This window comes from Nansenia antarctica, assembly GCF_963989245.1.
Source record: "Nansenia antarctica genome assembly, chromosome: 1".
Classification (NCBI taxonomy): Eukaryota; Metazoa; Chordata; class Actinopteri; order Argentiniformes; family Microstomatidae; genus Nansenia; species Nansenia antarctica.
In genome coordinates, this window is record NC_137674.1 from 68783612 (window position 1) to 68809238 (window position 25627).

Here is a 25627-nt window from a genome sequence, read left to right on the forward strand (position 1 = left end):
GTTCATACTAAAATGTTGCAGTCCTCTATACCTTAGTTGAGGACTATAGTTGTCTAAACATGTTACAAAACCATGGTATTTTAGTACAGTGCTTGCTGTGATTATATCTTTGCTACTGCTGTTATAAGTTTAGTTTATTTAGTTTAGTTTAGTTTATTAGTTTATGATGTCGTGGACAGTCCCCATTAATTGACTGTAACAACAGTAAATGGAGCAGCTTTAGCCTACATGGCTAATTTCCAGCTGTAGTCCCCGGGCCAGTTGACAATAGGCTCCCTAAAATAAAATACATTAGTTTAAAAAATTACAATTGCAGCAAACACAAACAAATGGAGCAGGACATACAAACATATCAAGCATAATTGGAGCAAGCACAAACATGCCGGGGAGACAAGACATTCAAGCACAAATGGCAGCAACATCAAGTAACCATGAACAGCAGATAGACACAAATGCTTCCACATCTGAAATACACCAAATGCATTGGACTGTGAATTAACTAAATTTGACTATATAATAATATAGGATATCTGTTTTTTATAAATGATATTAATTTAATATATTATATTATATTATTTTATTAAATTATTATATTTTATTGAGAAGCAATACTAAATACATATTATGTTATAGATGTTATCATGTTAATATACTAAAGGCATTTATGACATAAATGTAAGTGCCCATAAGAAAATATTAGTCACCTGTCATAGGTATCTTCTACTACAGTGTCCCAGGTGGTAGGTGGCCTAGTGGATAGTGAGTTGAACTGGTGATCAGAAGGTCATCAGTACAAATCCCACCTGGGAACACCACCACCACTAGTGTGCTCTTGAATAAAGCACTTAGCCCTTAGTTACTCCAGGGATGCCTCCCTGTAATCTCTAATTAATTGTAAGTCAGATAAAAGTGTCTGCCTTCACATTTAACCATCCAGTGCACATGAACAACATTTCAACATCTTTTTTGCTGACATTTTGTAAAAGCTATTCTTGTCAAATTAGAGGCATATAAAAATGCAAATTTCTCAGCTTTAAATAAACATGTTATACATACATCCCTGGCAACTATCACAGACAAATAACTACATACCTTACTTACATAATACATAATAAGGATACTGTGGGTCAACCTTTCACCCCTTAACAGGGATATATGAGAACCTCTTTGATCAGGATTACAAAAGAAGTGCCCTCAGTCAGCGTGATGACATACAGTGCCCTCAGTCAGCGTGATGACATACAGTGCAGCAGGAAGATAACTTAATCAGGCTGAGGAACACAGCGTCCACAGGACTGCAGAGCACTACTATCTATAGAAAAGTCTCGAACAAATGTGAGTTCATAGATACCAGTCATTGATTTGGTGCAGTGAGCGAAGATAGGGGGTAATGTAAGGGGACAGAACTGTGAGATTGCATTTCGGATGTACTATAGAAGAGTAACAATATTTTTAAAACAAAACGACAACAACAAAAACAAAACATAAAACTGTTTGTATTGCTTAAGTATTACTAAAACAGAGTAGGCCTAGATCAAGCACATTCAGATCTGGAATAAGGCAACCTACACTTGGAAGGTTGAACAATTATGTAGAAATCAAGTGGTATATATAATATTTTAAAAATCACAGGTTATTGTTAAACAACAAGGTGATTAATTAAGTGGTAAGAGGTCTATACAACAAGGTTATACCTTGTAAAAAATAAATAAAAATATATGCTATGTGTTCCTATGTGTACTTTTTAAACTGAGTCTATATGCTTTGCCACACATAGATTAAGCCTAGTCCTGGACTAAATCCCACTTTCAATGTAAATTCTTTATTAAAATGTTTTTTTCATCTATGGCTAGGCCCAAAGTGTCTAATCAATGCTCAGCATCAACATATGATGACATTGTTAAGCGCTGGTTTGTTCTTCAAGACTTAGAATATCCAACCATGATCATACAATATGGGTAGATTTTGGTATGGGAAAGAATGATAAGATGTGTCAATACCATTTGTGCAGATTGTAAGCTTTCAAATGATATACAGTATGTCAATCATTGAAATAGTTGAAGAAGTCTTTTGGTCCGCATGCCGGCAACCAATCAAAATGTTCTGACTTTTCTTTTGAAACACGGAACTACATTTCAAAGGCATTGTGTTGTGATTGTTGAGAATCACAACACAAGCTCGCTAGTCAAGCCAAAATACTGCAACACAATGGATTCAGTGAGTAATCCCCACTGCTACTTAGTTAACTATAACACTACTTTACATTGTTAGCAGGCTCACAAAACAATCTGCGTTAGTCTGATCATTACATCAGATCCCAACATGGAGACCAAAGCATTATAACGTGTCACATATACTTATTTGAGGTAGGCCTACACCTCAAACCAAAATAGCGGAGAAACGCTCTCTAAATCAAAACACACGCAAAACAGCTGTTTTGTTTTGTTTTGTTTTTAACTGCATGTTTAGCACATCACAACATGCTGATAGAACATGAACATGCTAGAAACACACAACTACACATAATTAGATGATCACATAGTGTACAGTGAAATAATAATAATTATGAATAATAATCTAATCTATTTACTACTGTGTCCTGCATAAGTAATGGAACAGTACATTTGGATTTCTTCTTTTGGATTTTATTTGGATTTGGAGAAAAATACAGTAAGGGTAATTATTATAATATATATTTTTTTAATTCTTGTTCTTGTTCTTCTTATATATATATTTTAAAAATATTTGTACATATTGGTTTCACCACTTTTTTCAGAGAGCTGTGAATGTCTAGTATTGATTATAGGCTTTGTGTTTGCCTTTGGAGTCTGCAATTGGTGTCTGTCAACCAAAGTGGTGTCAATGAAGGTCAAGAAGACTAAAGTAGGCCTAAAATTCAGGACAGAAATGATCAGAAACAGCTAAAACAGTTTGGAACATAATTAAAAAGAAAAAAACAAAACACTGGTGACTTCAGCAATCACAAACAGAACAGGATAGCACATCTTGTTCTGGAGTGGAAATGTGAATCTCACTCCGATGGCATGGTGTATTTCTATGGTTGAGTGGGCATAGGCACACACAGCAAGCATCGGCATAATGGTGATTTTTTGTTATGCTTGTTAAGAAAAGGTCTATAATACATTGAAATGACATTAAATTAACATAATATGATGGTTATCATAATTTTTCAAAGCTTTATTAATGAAGGAAAATAATTACATTTGTGTAAGGACTTCCTCATTGCAAGAACGATATCAGATTCCTGTAGCAGTGTAGATGATTCGCAAGGCATTCTGGGACGTAGGGCTATGGCTCCGTTCAGAGCGGGGTCGTCAAAAATCTCAGATCGGAGCCGTAAGAAGCCCTACCCCTACATAAAAACAAGAATGGGAACGCCCATACCCTGCATGTGAACGTGCAAAACAAGAGCCGTAGGGCTCTTTGGGATTGGGATTGGGAATTGGGATTGGGCCTTTATAAATCGGAAGGTTGTGAGTTCGAATCCCGCCTGAAGCCACACCACTACTAGTGAATGAATGAATGAATGGTCTTTATTGTCATTGCTATAGTACAGGTACCAAACAACGAAATTTAGGAGGGGTGGCTCCCCTGGTGTTAGGAAAGAAAAAAAACTTAAAAAAAAAAAAGAAACACAAGAAGGGAAGGAGCTGGTTTACATAAATAAAGGCTATGTACACTATCCACTATACTATACTGTACAGATAGACGACTAGGGTTGTCATATTGCACATAGTGTTATTGCACATTCATTTAAAGTGTCGCAGTTTGCAGGCTTGAAATGTACATATTTGTGCCTCAGCACTACACCTGATTTTTTCAGTCCAGCAGCTGCCATCAATCCGTCCAGACTGTCCAGGGCCCAGAACCTAGGTCTTTGCTGTGTTCAGGGCCTGGATGGCCCTGGGGTAGAAGCTGTTCTTCAGTCTGTTTGTCCTTGCGGCCATGGTCCTGTACCGCCTTTTCGAGGGCAGCCGGGTAAAGTGTTCGTACCCAGGGTGGGTTGGGTCCCTGGAGATCTTGGAGGCTTTCCTGAGACAGCGTGTGTTGTACAGCTCTTCCAGAGAGGGGAGGGGGGCGCCAGTGATCTTCTGGGCTGTTCTCACGACTCTCTGTAGCGCATTTCTCTCCGCGGTTGTGCAGCTGGAGAACCAGTTGCAGATGCCGTAGGTGAGGATCAGTGGAGGCTGGTGACTTCCAGAATTGAGGAGGCCAATTTTGTTTCCGCTTGCTCGCTTCACTCGCGATGGAATGTTCCCTGTTCTTCTTATCTGTCTTTGTTAAAAATTATTAATTTGTGTTTGGCGGTACTGAAGGGATTGGGACACTCTCAGGATGGTGGATGAAGCAGCTTTTATTGCCTGCACAATGGGTCATCAAATAAACAAAACAATTGGCATGAATCTCTGGTCCGCCTGCAGCAGCTATTGTCCCTTCTGCTCAGGCTCACAACATTCACCACAACATACTACATACAATCAATGACATGTCAAAAGCACTCAAACACTATGTCAATCAGACACACAACATACAATTCAGAACAATACTTCATCCATTTCTAATATTTATCCTGCAGAACAGCACTCATACGCGTGTGGCGGAAAAACGTACTACACGGAGGCCAGGCCTCCTGTGCCCACCCATTTTCAGTGATTTGGCCAATCACATATTGCCATGAAAAAAATTGCATTACATTGACTTCTATGAGAAACCACTTTCCGACAGGAGGCCTGGCCTCCGTGTAGTACCTTTTTCCGCCACACGCGTGTATGAGTGCTGTTCTGCAGGATAAATATTAGAAATGGATAAAGTATTGTTCTGAATTGTATGTTGTGTGTCTGATAAAAAATATAATTATTGCTTTTTTAAATCTCTCTCTCTTCTCTCAAATTATTGGGAAGGCCAGGCCTCCTCCACCTCTATGGAGGAGCCTCCACTGGTGAGGATGCTCTCCACTGCGCCGCGGTAGAAGGTCACCAGTATCTCCTGCTTGCTGTGTTCCTTCCTGAGGACTCTCAGGATGTAGAGCCGCTGTTGTGCCTTCTTGATGGTGGCTGTTGTGTTGTCCTTCCAGGACAGGTCATCCTGCATGTGCACGCCCAGGAATCGGAGGGTTGAGACTCTCTCTACGCTCTCTCCGTCGATGAGCAGGGGCTGGATCTCGGACTTTTTCCTCCTGAAGTCTACGATGATTTCCTGGGTCTTTGACTTGTTCAGCAGCAGGTTGTTAACCTTGCACAGCTTGCTCAGTTGCTCTACCTCATCCCTGTACGCCGCCTCGTCCCCCCCCGAGATGCAGCCCACCACGGTGGTGTCGTCTGCAAACTTTACGATGGAGTTGCTGGGGTGGACGGGGGTGAAGTCGTAGGTGTAGAGGTTGTAGAGGATGGGGCTTAGCACGCAGCCCTGGGGGGACCCAGTGCTGAGTCTGAGGGCTGTGGAGGTGTGGGGGCCCACCCGCACCCTCTGGGGGCGGTCGGTCAGGAAGTCCTTGATCCATGCACATATAGAGTGTGATAGACCCAGGTCTAGTAGTTTGGTCACTAGCCTGTCTGGAAGGATGGTGTTGAAGGCGGAGCTGAAGTCCACAAAGAGCAGTCTCGCGTAGCTGTTTCCCCTCTCCAGGTAGTGTGCCCTTGGGTAAGGCACTTAGCCCTCAGTTACTCCAGGGGGAATGTCCCTGTAATTCGTAATTGTAAGTCGCTTTGGATAAAAGCGTCTGCTAAATGGCAAAATTATTATTATTAAATTAAATCTGTCCCATCACTTTTGGGTACCCTGAAACAGGGGGACTATGCATAAAAGTGTTTATGAATGATGAAACCAATATACACAAATACCATCAAATAAAAGCTGTGAATCTCTTCTCTAATGTGGTATATTTTCACACACACACATAGACCTGTGTAGATATCTGTCTTATTGCACACACATTCATAGACCTGTACAGTTCTGTAAGGATTCTATTAACAAGGGGGATTTTATGAATTAGCATTCCTTTAGGGCTCTGCACACAGCGTGCGATTTTTGTTCCGCGTCAACATTCCATTTTGAAGTTTGAATGGAAGTCTATGAGAACATCGCATCTCAACACACACGGCCCCGATTTTAATCGCACGGCGAAAATTCGATTCCATTCAGCAAATGTTAGCTTCAAAATGAATGGAATCGAATTTTCGCTGTGCGATTAAAATCGGGGCCGTGTGTGTTGAGATGCGATGTTCTCATAGACTTCCATTCAAACTTCAAAATGGAATGTTGACCGCAACAGAAATCGCACGCTGTGTGCAGAGCCCTTTAGTCTTAGAAGTCACATGGTCAGCATTGTCCTCACATGTTCAAGATGGCCTCCCTTCCTGTGACCTGCCCCCTGCCCTTTCACCTGCTGTAACCTAACCCCTTTCACACCTTGGTCATTGGGGGTATAATTGTGTGAACAAAAGACAAAGAGCTCTCTTTCCACCCTGCACCATTGACCATCTACATCAGAGAGGAGTGCTGTAACCTTTAATGTAACTTTGATTGAATAAATAGTCTATAACTCAGAAGTTTTACTTGTGATCTATTTCAATCGAATTCTTAAAAGTAAATATACTTCACTAACCTGATAGTAATTGTTTGATTTAAAATCCAAACTGTTGTAGAGCATAAAGAAGAGAAAATGCTTCACTTTTTTCCATTACATATGCAGGGCACTGCATTTAGTGAACATCAGCAGCACCACTTAATTAACACTCTCTCAGTCGGCCAAAACCAGAATATCCAAGCACTGAACAAATAATGTCTTTTATCCATGAACTATTGTCTTATTAAATGTTTCTATTCTATATCTATTTACTTCTTCTTATTTGCTTTTATTCATTGTCATTTTTATTTTCTTACTTATGCTCCTCTTGCTGTATTTTTTGGAAAGGTGTATGTAAAGCACTTTGAATTGCCCCTGTTGTATGAAATGTGCTATACAAATAAACTTGCCTTGCCTTCTTAGTATAAGACATTTCCATGGTCCAACTGACTACCGTCTGCATTACCGTCTGCATTAATGACATGTGTGCATTTGAAATACAGGTCTGATAGATTACTCACACAATTTGAGTTCGAAAAAGTTCAAGCACGATGTGGTAGGAAGTAGTTATTTTTTTATTACACACTCACTCAATTGCATATTGTACAGTACAGAAAAATTGAAGTAGGAACCAGTTGTAATTTACACAAACAGAATATAACATTCGATGCATGTTAACCTAAAGGCTTGACGTACATGTTGAAATACTTGTTTGAGCTCTATATCCAGTTCTGTTCCTCTGAGCAAGAATTATATTAGTAAACAGATGGTAGTGTTTAAATAGACTAAGGTTTCAGTCTGTCTGTGCATCTCACAGGTGGAAGGGGAAGGGAAGGTCGATCTCAAGCTTTCCTTCGCTAACCTTCACATAAGCTTGGGCCTCCATTGAAGCCTGAACAAGACCAGAGACTCTGTTGTTGAACTGGTTGAACGCAGACACAAACAACTCCATGATGTATTCGATGGCGCTGTTCACGTTCTCCATGTTCAGTGTATTGAACCTGTCCACGACATTCTTGACCACAGAGACGAGGTTGCCATAGAAAGCATTGATGTAGAGAGCAACAGCATCCAGAATGTCAGACTTCAGAGTGTCGACAAACTCCTGGGATTTCTCAACGATGGCCTTCAGGGTCTCGCCCAGCTTCTCCAGGATCATGTCGAGCCTTTCGAGATGCTTGAACAGACCAGCAACCTGGGCAAATAAGTTCTTTGTGGTGCTCCTCACCTGGTCAATCATCTGCCCTCCGCTCATGACATCACCGATTGGCATACTGATCTGGACGGTGCTGATCGTGTCGATCATAGCATTGAAATAGTATTCCGCATTTACAGAGATCTTCTCAAAGGTTTGCTCGAGCAAAACTGCAATACTGCTGGTCAGCTGCTTAAGGACCTCAGGCAGGGTGGTCATCTCCTCAGAGCCGGGCAGCTTGAACTGGGTCTCCCTAAGGAACTTGATGGCAGCATCCAGGAAGACCTGGACAGTCTTCTGGTACTGGACAACGGTGTTCCTGAAGAGGATAGACAGCTGGCTCAGATCTTCAGCATGGCTGTTTGCAGCGGTGTAGGCCTCGTCAATAAGGTTGATGATGGAGCTCCTCAGCCCTGCCACGTGCCCGAAGAGCTCGTATTTGTCAGCAAAGCTGTTCAGGGTGGAGGTGACAGCAGGGAGTCTCTCCTTCAGACCAACAAGCATGTCATTGGGGGCATCCCTGTTGTAGGCAACCTTCAGGTTCAGCTTGTCAGCATCCCTGGCAGAGGCTCTGATGATGAAGATGTCAACATCATCCTCGGGGGCAGACTGTTGGATCAGGGGAAATACAATGAGTACAATTTCAATAGATGTTTAAGACAAGGCAAAACTATCTGAATTGTGAATGGTGACAAAAATGTAATGTAAAGGATACTCACAGCATAACGGCTGTAGAGTCTGGCGCTCAGCTGAGATGGGATCCTGCCTTGGAGCTGGAGACCCAGGAACCCAGTGGATGGAGTAGAGATGGAAGCACTGACTCCATCTCTGCGAGCAGCATAGCGGAAGTGTGCATCAGTGAAGGTTGGGCTGGTGATGTCCACATTCAGGGTGTGGCGGGAGGCACTAAAAAAGTGAACAAACAGTATAAGCATAATCAAAGCAAAAAATATGAGTTTTTTCAGACATTATTTGATCATGCAATAGATATTGATTTATCGATTTAATGATAAGTAATAGAATAGAAATATAATATGTACCTTCCCTCCTCTTCGCGCTTGTTCCTAAAATGCACAAATGGAAAAAAAACAAATGATTAATATTAACTCAGTTATGGGAGTTAGAAAACATCTCTTCTGGATTGTTAATTGCTAAACATTATAACCAATCAATTAATGCATAATAAACATATGCAAAACGAGTGTTACCTGAGAGCCTGGGTAAGAACGTGCTGGATGTCCATGGTCAGGTCAGCGTGGGTCAGGACAGCCTTGCCAGTCAGGCTCAGGGCTGCATTTTCAACACTTGCAGTGAAGGAAGCTTTTGAAGCAAACATTTAGATTTTTTCATTTTTTTCTTCTAGAAAATGTATATATCATGGCATTGGTGCAATATACTATATATTGTATAGGTTATATGGCAATGGCATACCCTGTACCTAAAGTGTGTTAGAGCCAGCCCAGTTATACCTAAAGAAAACCTTAAGTTTTACCATACAAATATTAAGGTTTAAAAGAAAATCTGATGACTCACCATCCAGGTCGTAATCAAGGAAGACAATGATGGAGGTAGCAGAGGACTTGAATGCGACTTTGAAGACAGGGGCATCACCCTCCACCTCAGCAGTCATGCTTGTGGTGTACACGGGGGAGACAATCTTGGCAGTGGCAGAGATCTTCTGCTTGGGGGCTGTCAGCTCGACAACAGTCTTCTCAAAGATGGTAATGTCACCCAAGTTGCTTGGCTGAGACATGTCGATCTCAACATCAGCAGTCAGGGATGACATTGGTGCAAAGTCGATGGTGGCCATGGCTACATGCTTTCCATTGGTGGTGAAGGTCAACAAGTTGGCCTCGTTGTTGCTGGTGAATTTCAACACTGCATACACACGGCTCAGTGATGCCTCTACAGCCAAGTTCTCATCCACATCCACCGCAAGGACCTTGGTCTCACCATTGCTGAGTTTGGCATTGGCAATGGTCTTGAAGGTGGAGCGGAGGCCATCAGCATTCAGGTAAATGTTGGCCTCGTTGTCCAGAGCTCCCAACACAGCATTGACTTCCAGGATTGTGCCGTCAATGTGTCCCTTGGTGGTTGACTCCACAGAGATGTACTCAAGGGTTCCCTCAAGCTTCAGGCTCTGATCAGCATCTGCCTGGCCAACAGCATTGATTAGGGGCAGGTTGAAATCACCCTTCAACTTCAAGGTGGAGACAGCATTTGCCTTGGTCTTGGAGTCTGCAACCAGCTGATGGTTGACTTCCAGGTGGAGGATAGGCAGGGCAATCTTAGCAACGGTTGCCACAGAAACAGCAGCTTCCATGTTGTCGGTGTTCAGGCTGATGGTGCTATCAAGGGTACCCTCAATGTGGGGGTTCTCCAGGGACAGAGCAGTGGCCAGCTTAAGCCCTCGCTTGGTGGTCAGGCTGGTGGTGCCATCAAGCTTGGCCTTCAGACCTTCAAACACAGAGGCTGTGGTAGCTCCTATGCGGAACACAAGGTCATCCTCACCATAGAGTCCAGCATTGGCATTTAGATTGAAGATGGCAGACTTGAAGGAGAGCTCTGTGATCAGGTTACCCAGAGAGGGAATGCTAACCAGACCCAGATCGTGGGCATAGTGGCTCTTCTGGTACAGAATCTTGACATCCACATCAACAGACTGCTCAGTGGTGGTCAAGAAGTTTTTCAAGCCAGTCTGCTCATACAGGTTCAGCTCGCTGATGGCAGGGGTGTGCACATTAATAAAGGGCAGGTGCAACTCAGGGATGCTTACAGGGTGGGTCAGGAATTCAAGATCAGCATGACCATCCACAGCAGCATAGATGCCGGCTTCCTTATCGTTGTTGTCAATGGTGAAATTGTACTGATATTTGTACTGGTTGAAGCGAGCAAGAGCCACAGTGTTGATATGTTGAGCATCAGGCTTGAAGGTAGCTGAGTAGTCATTCTGGAGATCAATCTTGGCGGTTAGAGCCTCATGGAGGCTAAGTTTTGTGTTACCCTTATTGTGGAAGTCAAACACAATCTCAATGGGACGAATCACCACATTGATGGAGTTGGACAGGTCTCCACTGACTCCACCAACAAGCTCTGTGTCATGGGTTGCCTTCAGCTCAACCTTCATGTCTCCCAGGTTAGCATTTCCAGATACCACCACAAGGCTGTTCTTAATTGCTGGGCCCTCAGCCTCAGAACGGGCATCGAATTTGAAGTGGCTGAGGATGACAGCATCAGCATTCAAACTCTGCTTCATCTTCAGAAGTGCAGTGTCTGTGTCACTAGTGAATGTCAACTTGGCAGTGCTGGGATCGATGGTGAAGTGCAAGTCGCTCTTGATGGTGCCATCATGAGAGTTGATCTTAGTAGTGCCCTCATTTCCAATGGTCAGAGTGATTGTCGTGCCCTGCTGGCGGGCAATAGCCTTCTGGGTCAGATGGGTCTCGCTGGTCAAGCCAATGATTGGGAAGCTCAGCTGGTGATTGTAGGTGGTGTCCATGGAGCCAGACAAACCACCCTCAGTAGCAAGGAAGATATTGTTGGCAATGTCAGCAGTGTAGGCTGCTGTGGTGGCCTTGACTGTGGTCTTAGCTGAGGCCTGGGCTGTGAGGCTGTGGAGGGTCACTGATGCCTGGTGTTCAACTGAAAGTGCCGAGTGGGTGAACTTCAGGGTCTCTGCAACAATCACACGGTTTGTCTGGGGGACAGCAACACGAGCAGTGGAGTCCAGGTTGTAGTTGAGGATCTCAAAACTGGGAGAGGTGGCCTGGGAGGTTAAGAAAGCAGTTAGCTGATGAGTCATCTCACTGTCCTTAGAGTTCTGGAGCTCAGCAGAGGTCCTAAGGCTGTAGACGGGGGTGCTGACTTTGACCTCAGCATAGAGCTTGCCAAAGCTTGGGACCATGATCTCACTGGGGATGTTGGGCAGCTTGAACTCTGGAATCTGCAGGGTTGGGATCTCCAGGAGCTTCTCAGCCGCAACCTTAGGGAGGGCTGGGAAGTGGAACTCTGCAAGGGTGATCTCGGGCAGGGTAAACTCAGGCAGGGCAGGTAGGTAGTTCATGGTAAGGTCTCCAAAGAAGGCATCCAGATCAACAAAATGAATCTCAAAGTTGGCAATGAAATCAATGATCGCCATAATTCTCTGCTTTAGATCATCAAAAGAAAGGGTGGTGGCTGGCACACTGTAGTAACCCAGGAGTGTGAACTCAGGGATATCCAGCTGTGTGGGGATTTCAATCTGCTGAAGCTTGTCCAGGCTGATCTTCGTGGCCGGAATGACCAGGTTAGTGAGAGGGATGGTGAATGAAGGGAAGTCCACTTCAGCTGTCTTCAGTCCAGTTACAATTCCCTCAACGATCTGCTTAACTTCAGTGACAATTGGTTGGTCGGCAGCCACCTGTTGGATCACATCAACAACGTTGCTGAAGAAGTGAGTAATGATGGTGATGGCCTTGGTGTAGTATTCGCTCGCATGATGGAGGTAGGAGATGATTTCACCTCTGATGTCAATATCAGCCATCCTGTTCTTCAGGTTCTCAGAGATTACCTTAAGGTCATTGAAGATGGCATGGTCAATGGCATCCTTAAGTGTTTTGATCATGTCTGCAACCTTGACTTCCCTCAGATGTTCAATAAAGTGAATTGCTGATGACACAATAAAGTTGACAAACTCTCTTGAAGCCTCCAGCTTCTGTTGGAACTCCAGTGCCTTGATCAACTCGTTCACATAAACGGTGTATTCACTGATCATGTGGTTGACCTCATCCACATAGGCATTATAATCAAATGACTTAACCTTCTGTACAACAGAATCAATATATTCATTAAAATAATCAATCACTTTGTTGATCTCAGTAGCTTTCAGGTAATTGATGACTTCTTCCAGCATATGCATACATTTGGCTGGGATATCGATGGCTTTCAGATTGTTAGCTACCACCTGAATGGTTTCATCAATTTTGAAGTGCTTAATGAGCTCCACAAACTTTTCCAGGACTGCTTCAATATGGTTCTCGACCTCAAACTTGACAATTAGCTCTCTCAGCTTTCCATGGAAGGCATTCAACCTGCCAATGATGTCAAATTCCTGGATCACTTCTTTGACAGACTCAACAATCTTGCTAATAATGTCAGTAGGAATCTGAGCCATCAGCTGCTCAACATGCGCTTCCAAGTTGATGGAGGAAATGTAGCTCCTCAGATCCTCAACAAATTTGGCTTTGTCAAAGCTTTCAATGAAGTGCTTCAATTCACTCACAGCGTGCTCAAGTTTAGCCTTGATCTCATACTGGGCATCAATGTCGTGCAGGATTGCAATGCTACTGTCCTTCAGTTTCTGCAGGTCAAGCTGCTTGATGAGCTCTTCGATGGCATCAATGACAGCGACAAGCATAGAACTGATGTCATATTCCTCATTAAAGGCATGTAGCTCCTGCCTAAGCCGCTCAATGACAGTTTCAGACAGAGTGCCACTCACGATCATGTCCTTTGTTAGAGAAACAATGCCCTGGATACGGGTTGCAATCTCAGTCAGCACTTTTTCAACAGCAGCCTTAAGGTTCACCAGGGAGGTTTCCAGGTCTTCCAGAGTGATAGCATACTCGTGAGTGAGGGCAATGAGGTTCTCTTTCAGCTGGACAGCCTTGCCTTCCAAGTTCAGGCCAGCAATAAAGTCACTCACCTCCTGGGGCAGAGCATCAAGCTTGGCCTTGATTTCTTCACTGTTGATGTAGTTCTGCACTGCCTCTGCCATGCTCACAATAGTGATCTTGACGCTTTCTAGGATTGCAGGCAAGTTTTCAATCAAGGGGAGCTGAATCATGTGACTCTCAGTGCTCTTGTCATACTTCAGGAATCCAGAAACAATGAATTCTTGGTTTTCACTGACAGCTGTGTTCAGGAGGCTAGTAAGGATCGTACCAGACACCTCCAGTCCAAGCCTCTCTGCGTTGTTGAATGCATTCACTTCCTGATTGAGGGCATGGTTGTTTACCTTGGACTTGATTGTAAGTGTGGCCTTCTGCTCCTGGGGAGTCACAAGTGTGTCCATCTTGTTGTCAACTGTGGTCTCCAGTGTGAAGCCATTATTCAACTGCTGGCTGACTGAGGCTCTGGATTCATATGAGCTGGCAAAAGCCAGGGGCTGTGCTTTAAGGAGGAATTTTCCATAAAGCTGAGCACTCTGCTTTCCATATAGGGTCAGGTCACCATCTGCATTGAAGATGGCATCAAGATTGAAGTCAAAGGGAATGACACTGGCACGGACGGTGTGGTCGAAGCGGAGATGCTGGGAGTTGAAGCGAGCATCATTCTGGATCCTGGCGGCAAAACCAACAACCTCAAGCTCATTGTTGTGGCTCATGTGAGCTCCAAAGAGTTTTCCAATGGTGCTGCACTTAGCGTTAGCGGTCAGATCGGCATAGTTGATCTCATAGGTGTGCTTGATCTCTTCCTCGCCATAGACAGTCTTCAGGCTTCCGGTCAGGTCGGCCTTGTGGAGCTCTGCCTTCAGATGAGCTTCATTGACAAGGTGAGCCTCCAGCAGTTTCAGATCATTGTTCACATTCACAGCAGCAGTGTAGTCGTGCAGATCAACGGTGATGTCATGAGTGTAGGAGGTGCTCTCACTGACAATAGCCTCAGCCTTGGAGTTAAAGGCAAGTGTAGAGGGAGTGATGGTAAGAGCATTGGTATTCTCTACCTTCATGTCATGGAATGCACTCTTGGTCTCGATAGACAGGGTCGCTTTGGAGGCATCAAGTCCAGCATTGAAGGTGTTCTCCACGGTCAGGGGTCCCTGCAGGGTGGTTGTTGTGCTCGTGGCCAGGCCATCCTTGTTCATTGTCAGGGTAGCTTTGTGTGCAGCTTCATTCTCAAGCAGCTTCACACTGGCATCACTGTTCACAGCTAGGCCATGGACATCCATGGAGGCGGTGAGCAGAGAGTAAATGCGATCTTCCGAGTGGTCAGCATTGGTCTCCATCTTAAGAGTGACTGCACCAGCACCAGCTGAGGCCTCAGCGTGGTTGTGGATCTTCATGCCAAAGGCAAGAGCATTGGTTTCACTTTTCAGGGACAGCTGGTTTTCCTTGAAGGTAAGTGTTGCAGCCTGAGTCAGGAGGTCTTCGTAGGCATTGGTGTTGGACTCAACAGACAGCTCACCATTGGCGAAGGATGCAGCGATGGTGTTCTGCGCCTGAAGAATGGTTGAATCAATTTTCAGGGAAGAATCAATTTTTGCCTCAGACTTGAATGGGAAGATGGCGAAAGACTGGGTGGCGATGGTGTTGGCATAGATTGGTCCAGCTTTGACTGTTCCTTCCAGGTTGCTATCAGCAGAGATCTCTTCAAAATTGAAGCCAACCAGACCAGTGTGCTCCAGAGCTACAGTCAGGCCCATAGGGCTTGTTGCGTCGATCTTGCTGCTGGATTTCACGTTGATCTTGTCAGTGACAGTCCAGACTTCCATGATGCTAATGCTGGCATCAATAAGCTTGTGGCTCACAGAGGTCTTCACATGGGCCTTGATGGAATCAGCAGGAGTGCTTTCAAGTAATCCAGAGCCTATTTACAAATGAAGAGAAACATTATGTATTTTAACATATCTATATAAATACCAGATGATGAATTTTATATTAATTAAAATAAAATAATGAAATGTTTGCTGGTGAGATTGTACCTTCAATCCGGACGGAAAGGAGGTCCAGAGGACAGCTGCCAACCACTTCAAACTTGGCGGAGTAGCTTGGTGTCTCAACAGCGTCTCTGCCAGCAGACACTGAGCCCTCCAAGTTGTAGAGGTTGCTGTTCACCTTGGTGGAAATCTCAGCTTTTCCGAAGAGGGGCACAGGCACAGCAAGGGTCTCAGGAACAAAAAGCTCAGGGATGGGGATCTGATAGGAGGCAAGCTCCAGGCCAAGCAGGGGCACAACCAGGTGTGGGGTGGTCAGGGCAGCAGGGAAGTTCAGCTCCTCAGTGGATTTTCCGCCAAGAGGCAGAGGGATGTTAATGAGGAGATGTTCATTGTTGAAGTGGTATGCAGCTGTGGCCTCGCTGTACATAAAAAATATATTTCCGGATTAATTCATTAGAAATGCTTCTCAGACTGTTGGCAATGAGTGTAATTGATATTAAGGTTACTTACGTGTTCAGGAAAAGCCTCTCTGGCAGAGTAATGTCGGGCATCGCTGCGATTCTCAGGTGATGCATGTAAGGAATATCAGCACCGTAGTGCTCCAGGTAGTTGTTGGTTACCTGAAGTAAAACCAATTATTGTAATAAATTCAGTGAAAACAAAGTTTTTTTTTTTTTTTTGTAATTAATTGATTCAAGTAATACAATAATAGCCAACTTAAAGTTAAATATTACCTCCACAGACTTGGTTAGGAAATGCCGGACTTTCATGTCAGTCTGGCCCAACTGCAGATCAAGAACATCGTTGACCATCTTCTCGATTGCCTCAGCATTAGGGAAGATGTGTTGGATCTCAGAGTTGAAGTCAGACTTGATCTCAGCCTCAATCTTGCTGTCATCTAGAAATTAATGGAATTTTAAAACATGTTGTGAGAACTTGTATAAGACAACAATGGAGAATTGACAAACAAGTCTTGTGAAATGCACAGTCAAACAAACATAGCAACATAGCTAAATATAAGCCAAACAATGAATCCATCTTTGCAAAAAAAGTGAGAGAATATCATAAACATCCATACCATATTTCAGGGTGATCTTTTGCACTGAGTTGGTCTCTGGGAGCTTGATGTCACTCTCAAGCTCAAATTCCAGTTCCTCACCACGCTTCAGGTTGGCTGTAACTGTGGCATCAGCCTTGAGTGAAGGGACGAGCAGCTGAACCTGCAGCATAGCTTCCCTCATGGCTGCAATCCTATTCAACCACGAGGAAGGCTGATAAGTATGCAATAGAAACACAACAAAACTATAAAGAATAAAGAAATATGAGGAATTGCTTACTTACTTAGCACGACCAACCAGGGACAGCTGAGGGATGTTCTTGTTGATGAGGTCAATGGAGATGGAGTGGGTTCCTTTCCCCTTAGTATTGCCATCGACAACACCCAGTCTCAGTCCAGCCTCCAGGTCATAGTCAGGGATCTGGATGTCAGCGGTGATGGTGTGCTTCCTCCTGTTGTACTTCACAGATGCTGTGGCCTCAGTGGGTTCAGCACCTGTGTTCATGTTAAAAACAAAAAGTTTAGTCATGAAGGAAAAAGGGGAAAAAAGATGGTAAAACAATTGTATCAGTTTATAACATGAATTTACAAATTAAATCTTTACCTTCAGCCTTCAGGACCAACTTCACCATGTCAACCTTCTGGCGGCCTTCTTCACCCTCCCTTAAGAGTTCGTAGCCGACGGTGGCAGTGTATTCAGAGACCTCACCGGTGGGATGGAGCTCTACAGCAAGCCTAAAGAAATGTTTTGTTGTCATTAGTTTACCCATTAAGATGATTTCTCTTTTAATTAGTATACAGTATGTGCTCAGAAGCTCTACCACTTACTTGCTGTCTCCGGTGAAGGGGAAGTAGGGAGCATCATCATGGGAGCTAGCATCAGTGTACTGGAGGGTGGTGCAGTACTTCATGCCAGCAAAGACAGGGGTGCACTCAGACACATCAACTCGGTCCTCTACCATTGGTGGGATGGTCTTCACTTCAGCAGAGGTGATTGCATGCAGGGAGTTGCTGTATTTTGGGTAGAAGAAAGACATGTTAATGGCTGTGAAATGTAAATGTTAACATTAATGGCTGTGTAATAGTAACTGTTCATTATTATTAACTACTTTTTTTTTCTTTTTTCTGAGTGAGGCAGTCCCACTCATATTTTTCATTTTTATTGATAGATACAGTGAAGATTTAGACAGGAAGGATGGGTGAGAGAGAGAGGAGGGATGACATGCAGGATATGTCCCCGGCCGGAATCGAACCAGGGACCCTGCGGTTACATGGTCAACGCTTAACCCGCTACGCCACCTAAGCGCCCCTCATTATTATTAACTATTACCTGAATTTATATTCTAAAATTCTTACGTGATGCTGATGAGCGTGGTAGGGCCTTGGGGAGCAGGGATGGTCAGCTTGACCTGGTTGTCAGCCATGGCGACCTTAGCACTGAGCCCACTCTCGTGATACAGGTTGGTGTGCATGTCCAGTCCAGACAGGACATACTCAGGGATGTGGGAGCCAACATGGGTCACAAACTCAATTCCAGCAGAGGGCATGAAGGCGACCTCGCTCTGTAGGAAAGAGATCAGGCACAATGAGTTATATATAAAATGACATGTTTATTCATGTAAAGGGTATGGTACATAAATAGATCTTTGCAAAGGAATAGAATAATTTACCATGTCAGGTGCAATGTGAATTCCTCCCTTGATACCAGGGGTGAAGGTACCAGACAAGGCAATCTTGAGAGGAACACCAGTGGCAGTTGGCAGGAAGAATTCATTGTCCATGAAGATGTAATGGGCGAAGACTTCATTGTCAGCCTTGGTCATTAATCCCTTCAACAGCTGTGAAACATGAAGATTTCATAGTTAGCATTGTAAAAAGTGTCAAATGTATCAAATTGTCATCTTCTTGAAATAATGGATTATGTCACTTTCGAAGAGAATTATGTTTTTGCCGCAGTCTAATAAATGTTTTGCTGTTTTAAGTAGCACAATTTTACAATTATACAACTGACAACCATTAAGTGGTAGTGTTGAATTTGTGTGTGTCCTTGTACATACATCAGTGGGGAACATCTTCAGCACGTTGTCAATCATCAAGGCAGCAGAGTAGGCTATCTCCTCCATCTCGTTGGTCTTAAGGTATCCAAGCTCATTTCCCAGCAGCCTCAGGTAAACCATGGCCTCAGGGGACTCCTGGGCCTTCAGGTCCCTCACCAGTTTGTTGAGGTTGCGTCCAATTTCCCTCATGATGTTCTGGGAAGCCTAGAAAAAACATTAGGCGGTGAGCACATATTCAAATTAATATGAAGGTAAAAGGCACGCACTTCATTATCAAGAACATAAACTGTGAAACTACATATCTATACGTTTTTGTCCGTTTTTACTTCAGTATTATGCTGATTAGGAAAAAACTACTTAAGACACAGTACCATGAAAATCACAGAATTATTATGATAGCTCTGTGAAAAAATAAAGTGAAACATTAACAGGCACAAGATAGTATTGTTTTGAATACCTGTCTCTTCTTTCTGTCGTTCCTGAGAGCAGGCAACATGTTCTTCAGAACCTCTGTGATCTCCAGGGGCATCTTGTCAGATACGAAGTAGATGGTCTTCAGCACGGTGTCGGGGAAGAATCCATGCTCTCCAAACAAGGCCTCAACAGTTGGCTCAAGTCCTGTGCCTTCCATACCGACCTAAAAGTAATGTTTTTTTTTTAAATATAGTGAAGCAGAAGCTGAAGGGTAAATTTGAGGTCTAATACATGCAAACAATTTCTGCACAAGATAAAGCATGAGTTCAAAGGTAACTCCTTGAGTATTTTTTCTTACCTCCACCATGTCAACATCATAGCCGAAGGCCTTCAGGGTCATCTCCAGCATGACTTCTTTGGGCAGGTAGCTGGCACCTTCAAAGATCATGTTTCCTTCTACGGATCCGATCTTGTAGTTGCGGGAGAACTTAGTGGGGTCCATGACGGTTCCGACCTCATTGCCATGCAGGGCATCAAGAATCTTCTGCTTCAGCCTGTAAGAGAAGAAAGGATGAATGAAAAGGTCACACTTATGATGAGTGAGGATGCAACAGACACTGAGAAAGTATATGTTAGGTTGTTAGTTGAAGTGCTAACTAAGATAAGTACAGTGAAAACTTGTACATGTATATGAATTGTGTATAAATCTTCACATACTCTTGGGTCTCGGGTTTAGTGCAGGCCAGGATGTTGGTCAAGTGGGAAATGACAAAGCTCTTGGCCTGCTGGTTCTCCTCGATGGGCAGGGCTTCGGCCAGCTGAGCCAGTTCACTTGGCTGGGGGTCCTTCATGAGCACCAGGTAGGCAGCCACACGCTTCTGCAGGGGGCTAGCACCATCCAAAAGGACCTGCATTAGCACCTCTCTGCCCTGTGACAAGGAAAACATATTGACCTATTAAGTATTTACAATATAGTAAACAAAATGAAAACATGTGGTTTTCCATTGTTGTTTCAAAGCTAATAGTTTATATTTTGGCTAACCTCCTCAGGGACAGGGGTCTGTCTGTAGGCCTGGATGGCAGCCTCCTGGACAGCCAGGGAGGCTTCAGGTTTGTTCACACACTGGATCACAGCGGACTTCAGGGCAGGGCTGGCAGCTCCCATGGCTGCGGCCATGTTACCAATGACCTGGAGAACAGAAAGTAACAAACATTACAACCTCTGATTCAACTACTTTTAGTACTCAGATTTCAGAGAGTAGTTGGGATTGATGGTACACTCACCCTCAGGGTCATGAAGGTGTGTTCCTTGTCACCGGTGCAGTCACCCAGCTGGGCAGCCATGAACTCAGCAACAGCGTGGATCTCAGGGGTCACTTTGCCTGTAGCCTTGTAGAACCTGATGAGAAACACAATGTAATATGTTAAAGATTACAGACAATACATTCTAATCACAACATTTATTATATTAGACGTCCATAAAGGAAATATGTACAAATTCTACTAATAATCATTATAAGTGCACACTCACCTCTTGACAGCATTGCTCAGAGCATACATGATGGGCTTGCTCTGCTTGTACTGAGCCATAGCCAGGATGTCATTGACCAGGAGGGCAGAGGGGTTGGGCAGCAGTCCCATGGCGAACACGGTAGCATCAACCTCAATGGCAGAGTTGTCGAAGGTCCTGAGGATCTGCATGATGGCGCTGCTGCACTCTGGGGTGCCGCACTGGGCCAGAACCTGGTAGGTCAGGGGTCCGGACACTTCCAGGGCCTCAGGGACAGCAGGGCTCAGGGTTTCAGCTTTCATTCCACGGACCATGGTCACAAGCTTCTGGAAGAGGTGGGCCCTCTTCTCACCACTGTTGGACTGGGACAGAGTGGCCAGTTCCCTCAGGACAGCCAGAGCAGCATCCTTGTCCTGGACAACGCTCTTGTCCTCAGCAGCCTCCATGGGCAGCCCCATAACGTTGGCCTCATCTGGAGACAGACAAAGACCACATCTTAGACATCATAATAATTATTTTAACTCTCTGATTGTTTGAGACATCCACATAATGAAAATAATGTAAGATTAAAATAATGTAATGCTTACTGTGGTCAAAGACTCTCTCGTTGTAGGCGGACACCTCCAGCAGAGTCAGAGACTGTTTGCCAACGTTGGTAACTCCATATTCTCCTCTGTGGAGAGAAGAATAGATAGTAAATATACATCACATCTCTGATCATACTGGCATAACAAGGAACATGGATGATTGAGAGAGAGCATTATAATGTTTGACTCACTTGTGAGAGAAAGGCACCAGGATGTGGGTCTCAGTGCAGGCACCAGAGGTCATGTGCATGTGCTCATTGTCAAACTTGTAGTTGCAGGTCTGGGAACTCCTGATCAGCTGGGCAAGAGGGTAGTGCTGTAGGGTGGGGTTAGTTATTGTTTTAAAACAGTGAAAATAAAGGATGTAAACACATTTAAATAACTATCTTGTGTTTTTCTCTTGCGGTACATTTCAGAATAATGCCCTCTAACATCTGGAGCTCTTACCATGCCAGAGATGAGGGCCAGGGGGCTGGCGTGGTCCCTCTGGGGGACGAAGTGGTCACATTTGGACAGATCCCTGGTGAGGGTGACGTCTGTGGCAATGTCCAGCCGGTCATTGACAGAGTTATGGGTCTTGCACATGCCGTGGATGGTGGGCTGGAGAGGGTGGGGATAACCGATAAGTCAAATTGTCTTCTTCATATTTAAATACAAATGCTCATTCATTTCTCATTTCCATACGTATCTGAGATTCCATTCTGAAGGTGACTGAAAGCTCTCTATACAGAGCTATTCACATACATAATATGGTAGAATTAATAATTATGATAAATGAACCACTTGAATATGAAACAATGTTTGAATGTCATTCAATAAAACAGTTCATGTCTGGAATGATGATGGCATTGAAACCCTAAAAGGCTGCTTTTCCTGTACCGACTGGGACCTCTTTCACGGTCTGGACCTTGAAGAGGCTACTGACACTATTACAGATTATATAAAGTTTTGCAGAGATAACGTGTTACCGCTGAAATCTATAACTGTGTACCCTAACAAAAAATCCCATATCAAGAAGGAAATCAAAAAGTGCATAGTTCAGAAAAGAATTGCATTCAGGAATAAGGATCTTTTGGCCATGAGGAACATCCAAAAAGAACTGAATCACAAATTAAGGGGGGCCAAGAGGAAACAGAAAGAGACATTTGAATCCCACTGCTCTTCTATGAACACTAAAAAACTATGGGACTCCATGAAACATATGACTAACATGGCCCCAGCTAAAAGGTGCCTTAGTGTCCTAAACGAGGGTGAAAAAGCCAAAAAAAAAAACATTTTTATGCCAGGTTTGAGACTGCCGACTTCTCGATGGAGCAAACAGTGTCTCTTCAGGCGCTGCCTGAGTTGGAAGCAAGTATCACCATTGAGCAGCGCGAGGTACAGAGACTGTTCGCTAACACCCGCCCTAGAAAGTCCTCTGGACCGGATGGCATCTCTGGGCTCATGCTAAAGTCCTGCAGTGAGGAGCTGGCTGAGGCCTGGTGTCCTATCTTCCAGAAGTCTCTGGACTCTCACACTGTTCCGTCCATCTGGAAAGACGCTATCATTATTCCTGTTCCTAAGAAGGCTAGCTGCAAGGAAAATAATGACCTGCGACCAGTCGCTTTGACATCTGTTGTAATGAAATGTTTTGAAAAATTCATTATATGTAAAGTGAAAAATGCAGTCAGTTGCTCTCTGGATCCTTTTCAGTTTGCGTATAGATGTAACACAGGCACAGATGATGCAACCTCAGCCATGGTGCACTTCATATCTAAGCACTTAGAGGACCCTACCTACTATGTCCGACTCCTATTTGTTGATTTCAGTTCTGCTTTTAACACGATACAACCGCACCTTTTAATTGAGAAGTTAAATGGGCTTAATGTCCCCCCCCCTCATTATAAAATGGTATCACTCCTTTTTAACTAACCGCACACAGCGGGTCAGTGTTAATGGCACTCTTTCGGAACCCAGAACCATAAGCACTGGTGCTCCACAGGGTATAGTCAGTTCCCCTGTGCTCTTTACTTTATACACAAACGAGTGCAGAAGCACCTACCCTAGCAACCGCATCATAACATTTTCGGATGACACTGCCATCCTTGCTTTAATCAAAAAGGACAGTGACCTAAATGACTATTATTCTGAAATCCAGAGGTTTGTTAAATGGTGTGATGTTAACTGCCTGGTTTTAAATGTTAAGAAAACTGAGGAGATGGTGTACAACCCCAGAGGTGTTGGGGACCACAGGCCTGTGGTCATCCACAAACAATCCATCTCTCAGGTCGCCTCTTACAAATATCTTGGGGTTTTCATTGATAACTCACTCACCTGGAGCACTCATGTAGACAGCCTTTGTAGCAGATTACAACAACGACTACACTTCCTACGCCGCCTTAGAGTTCATGTGTTGACCCAAAATGTATGCTACTTTTCTACCAGTCTGTCTTAGAGAGTCTCATCAGATACGGCATTACATCTTGGTTTGGTAACCTATCTGTAAAACTAAGGTCCAAACTGGTCCGACTGATACAGACTGCATGGAAGATCATAGGGGTGAAAGACCACTCATCCCTGCAGTCTATTTTTGAACAGGCTACTCTCAGACAGGCTAGTAGAATTCTCATGAATCCCTCCCATGTCCTACATGCAGAGTATGAACTGCTGCCCTCTGGGAGGAGGTTCAGAGTCCCCCGCGCTAGATTAAATAGATTTAAAAATTATTTTATTCCCGTTTCTGTTAAACTTTTAAACTGCACCAGCTGAATGTAACTTATCTTGCTTATCATTTTATTCCCACTCTTGTTTTAATCAGGTCCGCCTTCTGTTTGTGTGCTAATATCCTGTATTGTCTGTTGCTCTTTGTTGGCTGCTGTGGGGTGTAAGCCCAATACAAATTTCCCAGTGATGGGACAATAAAGTGACTCTTGACTCTTGACTTGAACAATATTTAGGAGTATTTTTACAAGAAAATAGAAGTCCTGTACCATTTCCTTGTTCTTCTCCTCCTCCACCAGGGGCACGGCCAGGGCAGAGACAATACCCCTCTTGATGTTCAGGATGGTCATGGTCTCGTCCTCCTCAGGGTACAGTTTCACATCGTACACTCCCTCAACCACGACCTTCAGAGGATGTCTGAACAAGGAGAGAGAGGTCAGAGGTTGTTTTACCAGCTCATTTCATTCATGTATTTCTAAATATTTATTATCATGTAGCTGTACAGTAGAAGAGAGAATTATGTACTTGTACAACTGAGGAGGCCCACAGAAAAGAGAAGGTGGTTTTAAACATACAGTATGGGATAAAGGGACACTGTGACAGGGATACTTACTTCTCCATGGCAGCAGCAAAGGCATCAGAGCCAGGGGCAGGTCCGAACACAGGGTGTCCCTCTGCGTCCATATCGACCACCTCACTCAGGCTACAGCCTGTGGTGCGCAGGATGTAGCTGCAAGTCTGAGGGACTTCGATTTCAACCTGCAGGGAGAAGCACAGAGTTTAGAGGACTGTTTCCCCTAGCAGCAATGATGGTGTAGGGGGAATATTGATTAGTGAAGGCTAAATTCCCACCTTGCAAGAGCCCTTGGGTCCATTCTTGAGTTGAGATGCTCCATTTATGGCATTCAAGGACTCAGCTTCATACTGGTATTCATACTTGTGGAAGCTCTTGTACCTTTTTGCCACTAAGGAAGAACAGAAATACATTTTCAATTTGATCAAAGAAAAACCCACCATACTGTCATAACTACATCATAACCAGTATGTGCATTGGAAAAATTAAATGATCCGTTGGCACTTACGCAAGCATGTTGGGTGGTGGTCTTCTTCTTCTTGGGCATCTATGAGGGAATAAAACATATTTTATGTATATTTAAAAATATTGTCTGAATCAGGAACAAAAAAGGAAAAGGTAAATGAAAAAATATGCTTGCCAAATGTTTGATATAAATGTGATATTGAAAAACACAAAACACTTATTATTGAATGTAACTCTTAAGAGTTGAACAGTGACAGATACATCTATGGCTTGGCTGTAGAAAAAACATTCACAAAGAAAAATCAAAAATCAAAAATCATAAACATTTTGAAAACAAAATACCACCAGGTAAGATTCAGGGAGCAGGCAGAGAGGTACTTACAGGTCAAGGCAAGGGTGCTTAGAAGCAGCAAAAGGCAAAGCTTTGAGTCACCCATAGTGGGTTCGTTGAAGCTCTCTCCTTTGGTTTGGCGAGTACTCAGTTGAGACTGATTCTTCGACCACAGCACAGGCCTTTTATACCCCAGGTATTCTATAGAAATGGGGGGTGGGAGCTACAGACAACTCCAAAGTCCATCCCATATGTTCGTGTGGAGGGACAAAGGCAACTGTTTTCATAGATCTGCCCATGGATATGATAGCCAACTTGCAGAATCAGTCTTTTTTTCTTTTCTTTTTTTGGAACACAGATGTTCAAAGATTGTTCAAAATGAGAATGAGCTCATAATGAAATAAAGACAAAAAGTGTTAATTGAAATGTATTTGTAAATGTACATGTATAATATAGATGTTCTATAACATTTTATTGCAGGTGTTAATTTACTTGTATGGAACCAAATGATAGAC

The 25627-nt window shown here is 43.7% G+C and overlaps 1 protein-coding gene across 1 annotated transcript; it reads right to left on the bottom strand.

Moving 5' to 3' along the window:
* Nucleotides 1-7397: 7397 nt before the first annotated feature.
* Nucleotides 7398-25233, bottom strand: LOC308152457 (apolipoprotein B-100-like; the record flags this gene model as incomplete). The annotated part of the gene is made up of 29 exons (XM_080525444.1): nt 25164-25233; nt 24825-24863; nt 24595-24707; nt 24356-24501; nt 24012-24159; nt 21490-21642; nt 21234-21358; nt 21043-21128; nt 20477-20927; nt 20230-20344; nt 19988-20134; nt 19663-19874; nt 19304-19499; nt 18989-19168; nt 18532-18735; nt 18145-18312; nt 17831-18036; nt 17303-17485; nt 17079-17209; nt 16759-16969; nt 16496-16668; nt 16152-16315; nt 15928-16037; nt 15463-15836; nt 9315-15347; nt 8990-9101; nt 8822-8845; nt 8501-8687; nt 7398-8390 (listed from the first exon to the last, which is right to left on the bottom strand). Exons 1-29 carry the CDS (start codon nt 25216-25218, stop codon nt 7398-7400), a joined length of 11439 nt encoding a protein of 3812 aa, XP_080381570.1. The 5' UTR covers nt 25219-25233.
* Between the last annotated feature and the right edge of the window lie 394 nt (nt 25234-25627).